General features: G+C 42.3%; 1 protein-coding gene across 4 annotated transcripts in view; it reads right to left on the bottom strand.

The window, feature by feature from the left end:
- The window catches only part of LOC124613885 (zeta-crystallin-like), a 145,298-nt gene that overhangs the window by 66,548 nt on the left and 62,392 nt on the right, over positions 1-16,358 (bottom strand). For all 4 annotated transcript variants that reach the window (XM_047142624.1, XM_047142622.1, XM_047142621.1 and 1 more), the window contains one exon: positions 2,175-2,338. In XM_047142624.1, the coding sequence (XP_046998580.1) occupies positions 2,175-2,338 (164 nt within the window). The remainder of the gene's footprint in view (positions 1-2,174; positions 2,339-16,358) is intronic.

Raw genomic sequence — 16,358 nt, 5'->3', positions numbered from 1 at the left:
CTCTCTCTCTAAAATATATTCATTCTCTGATATTATCCAGGTGTGTACGTGATGTCTAGCTACACTTCCAGCACCATCCTCCAACTTCTAGATGGAGACCATTTGCAGTACACAGTGGTACAGCCAATCATATACTTTGGACATAGGCTCCCAGACGCTACAGGAACCAGCGTGAGCATATTATATGCAGACTACACGTCATCTGCCAAGTCACTTACTGGGTGACTACCTCCTGAGGATGTCCACCTCCCGGGATGTGTGTTTGAGTCTAGACTGTTAGCTGCTGACTAAGCTGCCACTGCACTCCACTCCTTGTGGATCACCTTGTTGCTGATTACTGCTCAGGGCGGGCCACAACCCCTATGACAAGCTGGGGTCTAGGATATGAGTACAGTCCTTCTCTGTGCTGTATTCCACAGCCTGAGTTAGGCACACAGCTTGTACATAGATGCCTTGTATAGGCCATGGTGTGCACTGCCTGTCAGCTACCTCTTCCTGCTGAGATAAACAGGTGATCCTAGCTATGCACACCACTGCCAACATGGTGATGGCTCGCTGAACTTCTATGGCTCACTATGTCATCTCAGGACCAACAGCCTCCACTTCAGGAGTGACCACACCTTTGTACCTAACAAAAAAAAAGGAATTTATTCAGGGATATCTTACTAGACGTCTGCCACTCAATTCGTCACCACCACCACCACTCTCAACCCACATCCAAACAAAAGAAGCTGTGCTCCATCCTGACCTCTGTACTGCTGTTTCCCCCATCACTGTTGGAGTCGCCTCCCAGTCTCAACATTACGCGAGTTATATTTGAGTTAAGGACAATTTGGCACATTTCACATCCTTCGGAATCACCCATTACCTGAACATAACTAACACAAAACAAACAAATAAATGTATCACTACATACCAGTCAAAGGAACAGTCGAAACACTGGATAACAAAAAGGGCAAAAAGTGGGAAAACTGGCAGGTGGTCAGGAGAGAGGGGGGAGGGGAGGGGGGAGCAGAGGGAGGCAGCGGCTTGCGTGTCCCCATTTGTATTGTATGTGAGCAAGAGTATAACGAGTTCATAAGCTGCGCTAATATGATTAGGTTCACATTTATGCAGCTAACCATCCATTACTCAATGCTTGACTGTACTCTGGTTGTTTGCTAATTTCCATTTCACCATTAACCTAAATTTGTGTTACAGCTTAAAAGATCAATCCAATCCTTATGGTTCAAATTAGGAATCTAATCCCAATTTTATAGCTCAAAAGAACAGTGTCGTCCTTATGCCACAAACTAACAATAAGATTCTTATGGTTCAAATAAATAATGTTTATCTACCAGAATATCGTAAATCAGTTTATGTGCCCTCATGAGCAGTCCCCAACCCCATGGAAAGTGTCTAACAGGGAGAAAAGCATGGATCCAAAGGGAGAAAAAGGGAAAAAGAGTGAATAAACACGAGGGAAATAAGCAGATGTGGAGGATATCATGCTCGAAGAGGCAAGAGACTGACAAATCGACGTAATAGAGTGTTCAATAACAGAAGACATACAAAGAAAAGAGAAAACAGGGGCGCATAGCATTAGACACTGAAAAGAATTTCAAAGATTACAGAAAATGGTAGCTAAACAATTTTTATAAACATGTTTGTGTACAGCTTGTAGTTAAGTACTCCAATTTAATTATTTCAGACAGACATACAAAGAACAGAGGAAATAGGGGTGCATAGCATTAGAGACTGAAAAGAATTTCAATGATTACACAAAATGGAAGCTAAACAATTTTTATAAATGTGATTGTGTACAGCTAGTAGTTAAGTATCCCAATTTTAATCATTTCAGAGAAGTCTCCTAGGTAGTCAAGTGAGTAGCACAGTATGCACCTATTTGTCATATTACCTTCTCAAGTATATTTTTCAACTGGAGTCTCTCATAAATAGAAATTAGCCTAAATTGCAGTGATACCAGCACACCACAGAATGACGCTACTTTTGATTCACATTACATTCATGTTAACACAGCCCCTTTTGCCACATTTTCCTTTTTGTAAGAACTACAGCAGAAACTAACTTTGTGAAAGTTGGCTCTATTTGCACTTATTAACAACCACACCAAACAATATTTAGCCATAAATTTCAACAATACATTTGATTACACAACAACAGTAAACACTTACTTAATCACCAAAGCTCTATATGCTGTAAAGTACGGCACATATAGCCCTGCACCTTGACTAAATGACAGCCTTTCTGAGAGCGGGAAGACATAGTTTTTCTTGCACGTAACATATTCTGCATAGCCTCCATTATCTGGCAAGCATGTGAATACTCTATCCCCTTCCTGGAACAACAGTACAATCACAAAATTATAATTAATGTCTGCATAAAACACAAACAATACAGTACTTTGAACCACAAGTTAATGGCTCCAAAATTGCCAACAGCAGAAAATGAATATGAGCAATAGTAGATCCTGCTTACACACTTGTGATAGTGTTGGAGGTGCGGGCACTATTAAATTCCAGGATGGTTGTCTGACGACAGTGTGTGCACAATAATGAATTGCATACTACCAACTACCCAGTAGTTATGGAATCAGAAGAGCTCAATTAGTGATAACATTCTTTATTCAGTAAGACATTCATAGAGATGTTTATGATGGCAATTCAATGGCATATGTAACCCCAGGCACCAGTTGCTATCTCAGCATAACACACAGCGGTGTGCTTGGCCTACGGCACTGTGAGTACACATAGTGGCCGACTGTTGCCTCAGCAAAGTAGCAGTGGCTTGTGTGGCCTTAGCTGGCTGGTCCTAGTAATCAGTCAAGTGCACAGCAAACTGGTGTGAAAGTGCCAAACCCAGGACCCCTCAGAGACATCCAGAGATAAGATGTAGTCAATGGTAAGCCCCTCTTGGTGGCACTGGTTTGAGCCCCGCTACCATCAGGTTTAAAGGCAGCTTGTAGACCAGCAGCCTGCAGGTGATACGGCTAAACACAGTCAAAGCTGGTTTGTCCACACAATACCGAAGGCTGGTGTGGAGTATGTGACAGAAGCCAAAGACAAAGTACTGAGTATTTATAATTTCTCTGCCCTGCTTCACTCAAGATCGTGAACAAGGCAGTGCGGTGTTGGGAAACAGCATGAGAAAATTCAGTTCATTGCTGCTGAGGACTGGGGTCTTGCACCATGGTGTGCCAGCAACATTTTCAATTACAGGTGACACTTTCGTGTTGTGTAGTCTGCAAAGAGGGAAGTCGCCACAACAACACATTATGTAACAAGAAGACAGACACGAAGTAGAAACAAGTGTACATTATTACGAGGCATCATTATTGAGAACATTAGCAATGATTAAATAAGCCATATACAATTTAATAATTATACTGTGATTAAGTTCCACAACTAAGTCTATCAAGTCTTTGTGTGCCTCTCAACAATTCAACGCTTCTATTATTTAGCAAGCTGTTACCTTTACTTCTAAATTGTTTAAATATATTAACATATAAAAGTGACACCCATTCCACTCTATCGTTATTAAAGACTACCCGTTAAGTCTTTTCAAATTCTCATGTGGTAACAAGTATTAAGCTTATGGTCTACATGTTCATACATCACTCCTTTTATTTTTCGTGATGTAGCAATGAAAGTTCAGTGTTGTACCTGCTTAGTACAATTGTATACAACCATGCTCTATGCAGCATTGAGTGTTTTCCATGGTTGTGATGTGATGCAGTTTCAATATTTTTTAGTGTGGGTCCCATTTGCCTGCCATACACTTAAGCACTTCTGGCACAAACGTCAAAACTGAATTCTTTTATAAACTCTGCACATACTGAAGATAAAACAATCTAATAACTAAATGTTGATGTCATTGTGGTCTTCAGTCCAAAGATTGGTTTGGTGCAGCTGTCCATGCTAGTTTGTCCTGAGTCTCTCTGTGTTAACCACTCCAACTAATGTCCATTTGGAACCTGTTTCCTACAGTCATGCCTTGGCTTCCCTACAATTTTTTCTCCTCTTACTTCCTTCCATTACCAAACTGGCTTTTCTTTGATGCCTCAGGATGTGTCCTATTAACTGATCCCATGTTTTAGTCAACTTCTGCAATAAATTTCTTTTCTTTCCAATATGATTCAGTACCTTGTTCTTCAATCCAACCATCTAATATCCAGCATTCTTCTAAAGCACCGTATTTCAAAAGCTTCTGCTCTCTTCCCGTCTAAACTGTTTACCATCCACATTTCCCTTACAAATCCAAGGCCACACTCCACACAAATATCTTCATCAAGTACTTCCTAACACTTAAATTTATATTTAATGTTATTGATGAACGATGACTACGTGTTTAATGAGAATAATTACATCGTTGAAACAAGAAATAATGGACCTCAACCTCAAGCATGAAAGCCTACTGGCGAAGTATCATGAACTATTAGTGAAGTGTAATGATCTTGAACTGGCAGTAACCAATAAAACCACAAACAATGAACTCGTTATCCGCACCCCGAACGTAAATATCAGTAACAAAAAATAGCGTTTGACAGGTCAGCATACTACGAGAAATAGTCAAGCCATAAATCGTGCTCGGAATGCAATGCTCAGAAATCGTGTGTTGTCTACCACCACATGTGATCGTAGCCCTGTACAATCTGCATGCAAATAAACTGCAACAGAAAACAAAGTTAATGTGAAGGTAGGCCTACGTGAAATGGAACCAGAAAGTGATTTTAAAAGTGTAACTTCTGATAACCGCCTGGTGCAAGATGCTAGCAAGGTCAATATACAGTCTAACATTGCACAAGATCTTACGCAAAAATTAACCCAAAGTGAACAATCCGCCACAAAGTGTATGAGTAATCCGCCAATGAACATAATTTCTCAAGCACCAATATATGTGCTGGACAAAAATGAAAGAAACTCCAGAACGTTACATAGCAAGAAAATCTCAGAAAAAAATGAAAGTACTAATATTAAGTGACAGCCGCGGATGAGACTGTGTTCAAATGCCGCAAGACAAACTAGGGCCCTCATACCAGGTAAAAAGCATAGTAAAACCTGGCTCCCCACTAAAAGAGGTGGTAAAAAAAAGCGGAAAATTTGACAAGAAGCATCAGTACACACGACATAGACAAACCTCTCGATCTAAAGTTGAAACATGTGGTAGAACCATTGGAACCAATACTCGCTCTAAGTCACAAAATGACTATCATTATCCATCCTATACCCAGGAGATATGATGTTCATAATTTAAATAGTAAAATTAATACTGCAAACCTCCACCTGATACAAGCAATGAATTTAGCAAAACATGCATACAAAAAAAGAATTGCTGTGAACTTTGAAATAGAGAGACTAGCCAGAAACCAATTCACAACACATGATTTTCACCTAAACAAATGTGGCAAGGACATTATCTGCAATAGACTGGCCTTCCTGACAAATATGGGGGACAATAAGAAACCAAAAGTCAGAAACCATAAACAGATGCTAATAAGCAATTGGATAAAGACAAACAAGATGGGAAATAAAAAGAGTAATAGTGGCCATACTGTGCAAACTACATTAGACAAATGGGTCACAAAGCCACAGAGTCGAAACACATTCCCCTGACCCCTCAAAAAGGTCAGGAACCTGAAAGGAGCAATAATATGATGGTGAATATTATCGAGACATTCCTCCAAAATGTCAATGTGATGCCTCAGCAGTGTGAAGTGCATGTGGATACTTTTCAGGCCCACCTGGGAGATGAGTCTGCTGCCAAGGTCGACCAACAGAACCAGCACTACTGCTCGGAAGTCAACATACCTGGAATACAGCATAATTTAAACTAAAGGTCAGTGACTCAGTAAATATGACTTTGAGCCCCCTGAGTAAACCCCACTCAGACCTGAAAATCTATCATCACACTGTCCAAGCCTTGAGCAACAAAACTGATGACTTAAGCATTTTGCTGACCAGTGAACTCAGTGATATCTCAGTAGTACGCCTAGCACTGATGTAGTTAAGTTAATCTCACTACCAAACTTCAAATTGTGTGAACACTTCTCCAGATCAAATGATGGACATGGTGGGGTTGCCATCTTCATCAAACAACACATTGAATTTATCCCACTTCCTACCCTAAAGGAAATAGGAACAGACAAGATCTTTGAATGTGCAGCCATAAAGCTTACAGATCTAAATGTAATTGTAGCTACAATTTACTGTCTCCCCTCCAGTACTATTAATGATTTTCTGTTACAAATGGACTTGTTTCTATCCAAAATAAGTCAGTGGAAACAGGATGTGATTATATGCGGTGACTTTAATATAGAATTTCTCACTCACAACAGAAACAGGGAGACATTGATTAACATTGCAAAAACTTATAATCTGCATGGCCTTGTGAACGAGCCCATTAGAATAACACCCACATCCAAGACAGCTCTAGATCAAATTTTTGTAAATAGAAATAAACTTAACCCAACTATAGAAGTATACAATGCAGGATTCAATGACCACCAAGCTGTCATTCTAAAGGTTGATGTTAGTAAAGATACCTCAAACCCAGTCCCACCTAAAACTTTATGAAGGTTTTTCACCCAAGAACTTTAACAAGCTAAATGGCCTCCTTAGTAAAAAAAGTGGACAGAGATGTACACCAACAATGATGTAAACATGAAATTCAACATATTTCTTGACAAAATGATCCACCACTTTGAAGAGGCCTTTCCACTAAAACCAGTAAGAATAAATAATAATAATAATAATAATAATAATAATAATAATAAGAGAAACAAGAGTTGGATTACACCAGCTATAAAAATTTCTTGCAAACATAAAAGAATACTCCACATGTTATGTAAACAAAGTAGTGACTCCCCCCAACTAACAGAATACACTAAAAAATACACATGTATCCAAAGAAGAGTGATAAGACAAGCAAAAAGGATGCAAAATGATGAGTACATTGACAAATCTAGCAATAAAGTAAAAGCAATGTGGAATATCATAAAAACGGAAAGTGGGGAAATGAAAGCTTCACACACAAACACACAAATCAAACCCAACAATGAATCTACATCTAATCCCGAAGTTGTGGTGAATTCTTTCAACAATTTCTTTACGAGCATAGCTGAAAAATTGGTCAAAAATAATCCTAACACAAATTACCAACCAGCAAACCAAAAATATCACACATGTGCAGCGTCAATTTTCATTACCAAAGTCACTGAAAATTATGTTGCAAAAGCCCTCAGAGAGTTAAAAAATTCATATTCAGCTGGAATTGATGGTAACCCAGCAGCTGTAATAAAAAATTGTGAACACACAATTGCTGAACCATTAACTCACCTCTGTGACTGTTCTTTCCAGGCAGGTACTTTCCCTGAAGCTCTGAAACTTTCTAAAGTAATTCCTGTCTTCAAAAAAGGTGATGATAAAGATATGAATAACTACAGGCCTATCTCAATCTCATCCTGCTTTTCTAAAGTTTTTGAAAAAATAATGTACAAAAAAATGATGGACATCATTGAAAAAAAAAAAAAAGATTTACTAAGTTTAGCTCAACATGGGTTCAGAAGCTACAAATCTACTGAAACTGCAGTATATGATTGCATAAATACGCTATTAGAACTGTTAGATAGAAAACAACCCATAACAGGCATATTTCTGGATCTGTCAAAGGCTTTTGACACTGTTGACCACAAAATATTGCTGGAAAAAAATAGAACACTATGGTATCAGAGGAATTGCAAACAATTGGATTATTACATTCCTAACCACTCGGATGCAGAGAGTCAGCATGAAATACACTAATAGACAAAGCAACTCAATAACCGAAATACTATCAAGTAATAAAACTGTAAAGCAAGGTGTTCCACAGGGCTCAGTATTGGGACCCCTACTTCTCCTCCTGTATATTAATGACTTGAGCCTGAATGTTGATGCACACAAAACAATAATATTTGCCAATGACACAACTGTACTCCTCAAAGGGGAGAACACAGAGGCTGTGCAAAAAGCTGTGAACTTGGCCACTGAACAACTCAGCAAGTGGGCTAAAATCAACAAATTAACTATCAACACCAAAAAGACAGCTTCCATGAACTTTCACACAACACAAAATGCAAATCCCTCTCAGCCATTTGTCACTGTAAATAACGAGCCAATAGATACCGACACTGTTTTCAAGTTCCTGGGTCTGTGGGTTCAAGATAACCTGAAATGGAATACACATACAGGTAAATGCCAGAATTAGTACTGGCTGTTATGCATTGAGTGTACTGAAATCATGTGCTAGCCTGAAAACATTAACCAGCACGTACTACGTTTACATACAAGCCCACTTAAAATATGGTGTGATATTCTGGGGAAATTCTCCAACTGCTCTGAGCACATTCAGAATCCAACCCAGAGACTCCTGCAAACCCATCTTCAGAAAGTTGGAAATCCTTACACTGCCTTGCCTATACATTCTCGAGACTCAAATTTTTTCAGAAACCACATAGTGCCAACTGACATCAGAGTTGTAAAAAATAATGAAATACATTAACACAACACCAGGAAAAATGCAAATCTGCATCTTTTATATACAAACACTCAACTGTGTAAAAAGGGAGCTTTCCACATGGGCCTCCAACTGTTCAACAATCTTCCCACTAGTATTAAGTCCATCGAAGACAACATAAAATTTAGCAAAGCCGTGAAGTCATATTTGTTGTGTCATTGTTTTTACTCTGTAAATGAATACTTAGAACAGTAATCTTGCTATTTGTCTTAAATTGAAAACATTGAGCAATATAATACATTAAGATACTATAGGCCTATGGTAATATACACTCCTGGAAATTGAAATAAGAACACCGTGAATTCATTGTCCCAGGAAGGGGAAACTTTATTGACACATTCCTGGGGTCAGATACATCACATGATCACACTGACAGAACCACAGGCACATAGACACAGGCAACAGAGCATGCACAATGTCGGCACTAGTACAGCGTATATCCACTTTTCGCAGCAATGCAGGCTGCTATTCTCCCATGGAGACGATCGTAGAGATGCTGGATGTAGTCCTGTGGAACGGCTTGCCATGCCATTTCCACCTGGCGCCTCAGTTGGACCAGCGTTCGTGCTAGACGTGCAGACCGCGTGAGACGACGTTTCATCCAGTCCCAAACATGCTCAATGGGGGACAGATCCGGAGATCTTGCTGGCCAGGGTAGTTGACGTACACCTTCTAGAGCACGATGGGTGGCACGGGATACATGCGGACGTGCATTGTCCTGTTGGAACAGCAAGTTCCCTTGCCGGTCTAGGAATGGTAGAACGATGGGTTCGATGACGGTTTGGATGTACCGTGCACTATTCAGTGGTGTACGGCCAGTGTAGGAGATCGCTCCCCACACCATGATGCCGGGTGTTGGCCCTGTGTGCCTCGGTCGTATGCAGTCCTGATTGTGGCGCTCACCTGCACGGCGCCAAACACGCATACGACCATCATTGGCACCAAGGCAGAAGCGACTCTCATCGCTGAAGACGACACGTCTCCATTCGTCCCTCCATTCACGCCTGTCGCGACACCACTGGAGGCGGGCTGCACGATGTTTGGGCGTGAGCGGAAGACGGCCTAACGGTGTGCGGGACCGTAGCCCAGCTTCATGGAGACGGTTGCGAATGGTCCTCGCCGATACCCCAGGAGCAACATTGTCCCTAATTTGCTGGGAAGTGGCGGTGCGGTCCCCTACGGCACTGCGTAGGATCCTACGGTCTTGGCGTGCATCCGTGCGTCGCTGCGGTCCGGTCCCAGGTCGACGGGCACGTGCACCTTCCGCCGACCACTGGCGACAACATCGATGTACTGTGGAGACCTCACGCCCCACGTGTTGAGCAGTTCGGCGGTACGTCCACCCGGCCTCCCGCATGCCCACTATACGCCCTCGCTCAAAGTCCGTCAACTGCACATACGGTTCACGTCCACGCTGTCGCGGCATGCTACCAGTGTTAAAGACTGCGATGGAGCTCCGTATGCCACGGCAAACTGGCTGACACTGACGGCGGCGGTGCACAAATGCTGCGCAGCTAGCGCCATTCGACGGCCATCACCGCGGTTCCTGGTGTGTCCGCTGTGCCGTGCGTGTGATCATTGCTTGTACAGCCCTCTCGCAGTGTCCGGAGCAAGTATGGTGGGTCTGACACACCGGTGTCAATGTGTTCTTTTTTCCATTTCCAGGAGTGTATGTTAACAATGTTAACTGATATATTCCGACATCTGCAACACACTGTGTACCATCAGATCACATGGAATAAATAAATAAACAAAACTATTATCCCTTGCTTTCATGAGAGAAATACATAAAAAGCTAAAAAGTGAAAAAAGTGGGGACTTGGCTGCTGTAACTATATAAGCAAGTCAAAAGAGTTTGAAAAAGGGTGCAATTGTCATCATAACACAATAGGTAAAAGAAAACAGAGATAACCCTTGCAGCATCTTGCACAAGAGGATCTAAAGGCCAAGAAGGTGAAGAGGAAGAAAGTAACCTGCAGTTGCATGTTGCGTACCTGCCGCAGGGAGAGGCTCTTCCCCCTCCAAAACCATTCCTAACACTGAAGGTGGAAGAGTATTATAGTTTAGTGTAAAATCTGCTCCCCCTCAGAAAATGCAACACTTTGGTAGTGGCTGTCTCATCATCCACAAATATCTGAGGTAGTGAGGTAGCTGAGAACGTGCCACAAACTGGCCAGCAGGGCGCACTCAACAACAACATGCACTATCATCAGTAGACTACCACAGCCGCAGTGAGGAGGATTCTCTCAACGCAGAAGGAACTTTTAGGTGTGTATTGAATGGCTGATGCATAACCGACACAACACAATGGCATCTTTCCAAGAGGCCAGGAAAGATGAAAGCTACACCTTAGTTGACCCTTCAATCACTCTCAACTTGTTTTGGGTCATAGTAGACGGCCATTCCAATCCCAGAGCCTCAAAATAGTGATTCGAAGGTGTGATGTCAAGTTCATCTGCTGTAGTTGCATCTTTAGTTAGACAGTCGGCGATTTCATTTCATAAAATGCCTATGTGACTCAGCATCCAGATGTAGGTCACTGTCTTTCCAGAGCTGTAGAGGTCAACCAGGTCCTGAATGTTGGTGGACAAAAGATTTTTAAACAGCACAGAGATAAGCCTTTTAAACAACTCATGGAATCACTACAGATCAGGAACTTCATCATGGTCAGTGATTTGACGTGCCACAAAGCCTGAGATCTGGCAACGAACTCTACAGTGTACACGCTGCGGGCAATCAGCAGAGAGTGCTTCTCGTGTCCCTTGCATGTGCAAAAGCATAATGAACCCTGTCATTGGCTTTTGATCCATCCATGTAGATGGATACTGAATTAGAATAATCGTGGAGGATCAAACAAAACAAGTGTCGGAGAAGGGTAGGATCAGCACTCTTCTTGGAGACACAAAAGATGTCCACCTGTATCACAGGACATGGGTACAGACCCTGGGGTGGGGGTGAGGGGGTGGAGGGTGGTCAAGAAAGAGTCCTAGGAACACAGACTAAAGCACACTGTTGTAGGTCCTTCAGTAGAATATCGAGTCAGATCCCAGCTGGATGATAAGCAAACAGTCTGAACTGTTGGTTGTGGAACAGAGTGGAACGACACAGGTGAGAAGGCAACAGACAGACTGCGACTGCGTAATTTGTCAGAAGGTGCTGCAGTCTAACCCACAGTGGTGGGATACCGGCTTCCACTGGGAGTCAATAGGGCTTGTGCGAAAGGTCCCTGTTGTCAACCACACAGCTGCGAGGTGAACAAGGTCCAGCAAGCTCAGTACGGACTGTGCTGCCGACCGATAAGCAACACATCCATAGTCCAAGCGGGATAAAATCAGCGTTTTGTAAAATCTCAAAAGAGCTCTGCGGTCCATGCCCCAAAACGAGTTACTAAAAAAATGGGGAGCATTTAACTTCTTCATCAAGCTGCCTTGAGCCGATGGACATGTGGTGCCCAAGATAGTTTGTTGTCATGTAAAATACCTAAGAACTGAAAAGTTTCAACAACTTCAAGTAACTTATCACCAAGATAGATTTCTGTGGGCGGGTGCGCAACTCAAGATTCTGCGAGAGAAAATTGGCAGCCATGATTCTGAACCCAGTCAAGTAATCTCCAAGCTTGGTGCTCAGTGGTGCACACTGATGCAGAGACATAGTATGTGCAAATATCATCCACATACAGTGGCGGAGACTGTGAGACCCACTGCATTTACGATACCTCTGATGGTGATGGCGAAAAGTATTACATTAAGAATAAATCCCCGAGGCACTCCAGCTTCTTGTCTATAATGGTTGCTGAGAGTCAAACCTATCCAGACCCAAAAAAGTTGGAGAGATACGAAATTCTGGATAAAAATGGGTAAAATGACCTGGAAACCCAGTTCATTCTGTGTAGATATGATGTGATGTCGCCAGGTAGAATCATGTGCCTTCTGTACATCAAAGAACACAGCAATCAGATGTTGGCGATGCATGAAAGCATTGTCTACTGCATATTTCAGACAAACCAGATTATCTGTGGTGGACTGGAAAGCCCAAAAGCCAACGTGGAAACATTATATATACCATTCGGCTTCGAGGTATCAACAAGATGGCAGATGACCACTTGTTCGAATAGCTTATTCAGCCCATTTGTCAGAGAGAGTGGCCAGTAGTTAGTTAAAATATATGGATTTCAGGACAAGAATAATAATCCCTTCCCACCACTGAGAGGGAAATTCTCCTTCCTGCCAAATACTATTAAAAAGCCTGAGAATACGTTTCATGTTGTTGGCATGAAGATGTCTGAGCATTTGATTGTGGATTTTGTCGGGTCCACGGGCTGTATTTCGACATTCTGCCAAAGCACTGCAATGCTCCCATTCACTAAAAGTGACACTGTATGACGGAGAGCTGTTTGCATGGAAGGATCGTGGGTGGCACTCAATAATGTATTTACAGGTCAGGAAATGAGGATGGTAATTACTGCAAGCAGACACTTCAGCGAAGTGTGCCTCAAAACATTTGGCAAGTACTACAGGATCAGTGCAATTAAAGCAATTGGTACAGTAGGGTTTGTAGTGTTTCGGAGGTGTTTTGCCGTAAACAGTGTTCCCTGATGTGCTATGCCTGTTACAGAGCAAGTAATCATTACTGACAGAGTTGTAGCCATTACAGTTCCATTGAAGGAGTGTTGGAGTCAGGTCTGAGGAATAGGTGAATGGAAAAGACGGGTGCGATTACTTCGTTACCAGGTTGTAGTTCACCTGATTGTGCGAGCTGTTGTCAGAGTGCATGGGCTTGACCTCTGCAGGGATGAGGAATGGAACATTCGAAACCTCAGAAAGTAGTTTATCTTTCTGCTTATCCTTCTTATTGCTGTGAGACTTCGATTTTTGTGAAGATTTCTCTATTTTACCTTCCAGGAGTGAAGAGGAAGGTACTTGTCTTCGGCCTGCAGCCTTGTCTTGAGAGAGGAGGGGGGGCGGGGGGCCGCCTTGACACATGTCCTCATCCCTGACAACACTAGAGAATGGCTAGACATCTCTGGCTGCACCGATGGTGTGAATGGGGTAAGGGAACCGACATTCCCCCCTCAACTGTAGGGCAGGCCCTGAAATACGACCAGGGGCCTGAGGTGTTTTGCGAGACCTTTTCACCGCATGAGGTATGAAGGGTGACAACAGTTGCAAAATGTGAGACCATATCGCTCACGTGAAGCCTTTCAAACAGTTTCTTTGCATCCTGATAATACAGGCAGTCAAGCATTTTATACTCTTGAATTTTCTGCTCCCTCTTGAACACCGAGCACTGCAGTAAACGAGGAGGGTGCGGTTCCAGACAGTTGACACACTGAGGGGGTTGGCCAAGGGCTGCCCCCATACAACGCATGTCCACATGCCCTACAGATAGCCTCATTAGAACAGTGGGAGGACATGTGTCTGAACCTTTGGCACCTAAAACATCTCACTGGAGGAGGAACATAAGGCCTGACATCACACCTATAAACCATGACTTAACCCTCTAAGGCAAAATGTTGCCTTTGAAGTCTAGGATAAAACTCCAGTGTCCTCTCTATTATCCTTGGCCCCTTTTGATATGGTGAACAAAGTGGTCTCCACAGCATGCCAGATTAGTATGCATCTCTTCATCAGTTTGTAGCATTAGATCCCCATGGAAGATAACATCTTGAATTTTATCAAGCTTGTTAATGAAGACAAATGATTACTGGTATATCTTCTATCTTGACACAGATCTGAAGTGTCCATGATTAGTTGGCATTGATGCGTGCAAAGATCTATTTCTTACCTTCTCTATTACAGCAACCTCCCTAAGCTAATCTTCAATATTTTCAATAAAAAACAGTGGCTTCATAGTAGTGAAAGATTCGCTGTCAGTTCGGGTACAAACCAAGAACTCGGCAAACTGTCCACTTCCACTTCTCCTTACCTGGCATTCATCTTGAGGCATTGTCAACAACAGAAATGCCACAGGATTCCAAACTTCTGCATTCCTGACTGTTGCTGAGATGGCCGCGCTGGCATGGCTACCATTAAGTTTGATCTGTTTCACTGCGGATCATCTACCCCAATTCCAAACTCCTAAAACAGTGGATCCCACCCTGCCAAAGCAAAAGCCACCTGGCACAGTAGCCATTGCCCAGAGCCTTGGTACCCCAAGCGGATAGGTGCCTACTGCTTCGCTGACCTGGGAAGGTTACAGCTCAGGCACCAGCAGTGTGATCCCTGCATTGTAAGGGGGCTAACTCCAAGAGGGTACATGACAACCCCACCACGACAGACTGGCTACCGTGCTGGATTTTGGATGCAAAGATAGATCCACTTGATTGGTAGGTGCAAAAGATAACAGTGCACAGAAGAGAGTTAATGCACCACAGTAATGCGGGAAAGTGGTGGTCAAACCCAAAATGGGGACCAGAATTTCAAAAGCCAAAGAAGGTGTGGGGAAAAAATCATTAAACAGTACCAAGAAAAGCAAAAACCTTCACGAGTCCATAAATTAGTCAAAATACCGAGGTAAAAACATGACCAAATAAAAAGACTCCGCCTCTTACGACAGGCAAGAAATCACCGCGAATCTAATCTGTGCGCCAACACCAAGGGGAATTATGTTATTGTTGGCTACTGCCAGTCTGCATTTTATATGTGATCAATTTCAGCCAATGTCAAGTATTTTACTGCCTAAATAGCAAAACTCACTGACTGCTTTTAACATCTCATTTTCTAATCTAATTCCCTTGGCATCGCCTGATTTAATTCAACTGCATTCTATTACCCTTACTGATGTTTTTACAACCTCTTCTCAGGATACTAGCCACTCCATTCAACTGCTCTTCCAAGCCATTTGCTGTCTCTTGATGGAATTGCAATGTCATCAGCAAACCTCTAAGTGTTTGTCTTTTCTCTGAAATTTAATTCCCTTTCCAAATTTCTCCTTGGTTGCCTTTATTGCTTGCTCACTGTACAAAATGACACCATTGGGGAGAGAGTACAATACTGTCTCACTCTACTCTCAAGCACGGTCTCCTTTCATGTATATGAATGTCTGGTGAATGACTGGTGCATGTTCTTTAGGACACGTCCCTTACTATTTACAACTGCAGTCTGGTTCCTGTAAAGTCAACTTGGTGAAGCTATGAGAAATCAAGAAACACTATTTCGTTGATCTTAAAATGTGAAAATGATAACTAGAAAGGTTTCTTTTCCTTTTTAGAACTAATTCCAATGACATCAACTACATCAGCTATTCCATTACTCACAAATTTCATCAGATTCTTTGTGTTTGAGATCTGATCAAAAAATTCTGGAACATTCATAATTTCGCACCAATGGCGAGTTGGAGCAAAATGTGGTTGGCATCCCTGCACATGCTTGTGTCTAATGTGTAACTGCTGGAAATTTCACTGTTTTAAGTCTGTTAGTTATTGTTCAGTTCTGTACTGAGTAGAAAACTGTGTTTCACAGTTTGCAAATTCTGAGATGGCAGGGTTAGAGGAACAAAGTGTCCGCATTAAATTTTCCATGGAACTCAAGAAAACCTTTACAGAGACACACCAAATGATGCAAGGAGCCTACAATGACGAGTGCTTAAGCTGTACTTGGTGTTACGAATGGTTCACACACTTTAAAAATTGCCACACGGAAGTTAAAGATGACCCTTGTTCCAAACACCTTTGGCGTCTACCGACTACACTCATGTCAGGACTGTCAACGAAATTGTGCATGCCAATCAAAGACTGACTGTCTGAGAGATTGCAGAAGAATGTAATGTTTCAGTTCGATCAGGTGATGAAATCCTGACACAGCATCTTG

This window comes from Schistocerca americana, chromosome 4 (genome assembly GCF_021461395.2).
Source record: "Schistocerca americana isolate TAMUIC-IGC-003095 chromosome 4, iqSchAmer2.1, whole genome shotgun sequence".
Taxonomy (NCBI): domain Eukaryota; kingdom Metazoa; phylum Arthropoda; class Insecta; order Orthoptera; family Acrididae; genus Schistocerca; species Schistocerca americana.
The sequence above is the reverse complement of the archived record's forward strand: the minus strand, read 5'-3'. Positions and strand labels throughout refer to the sequence as shown.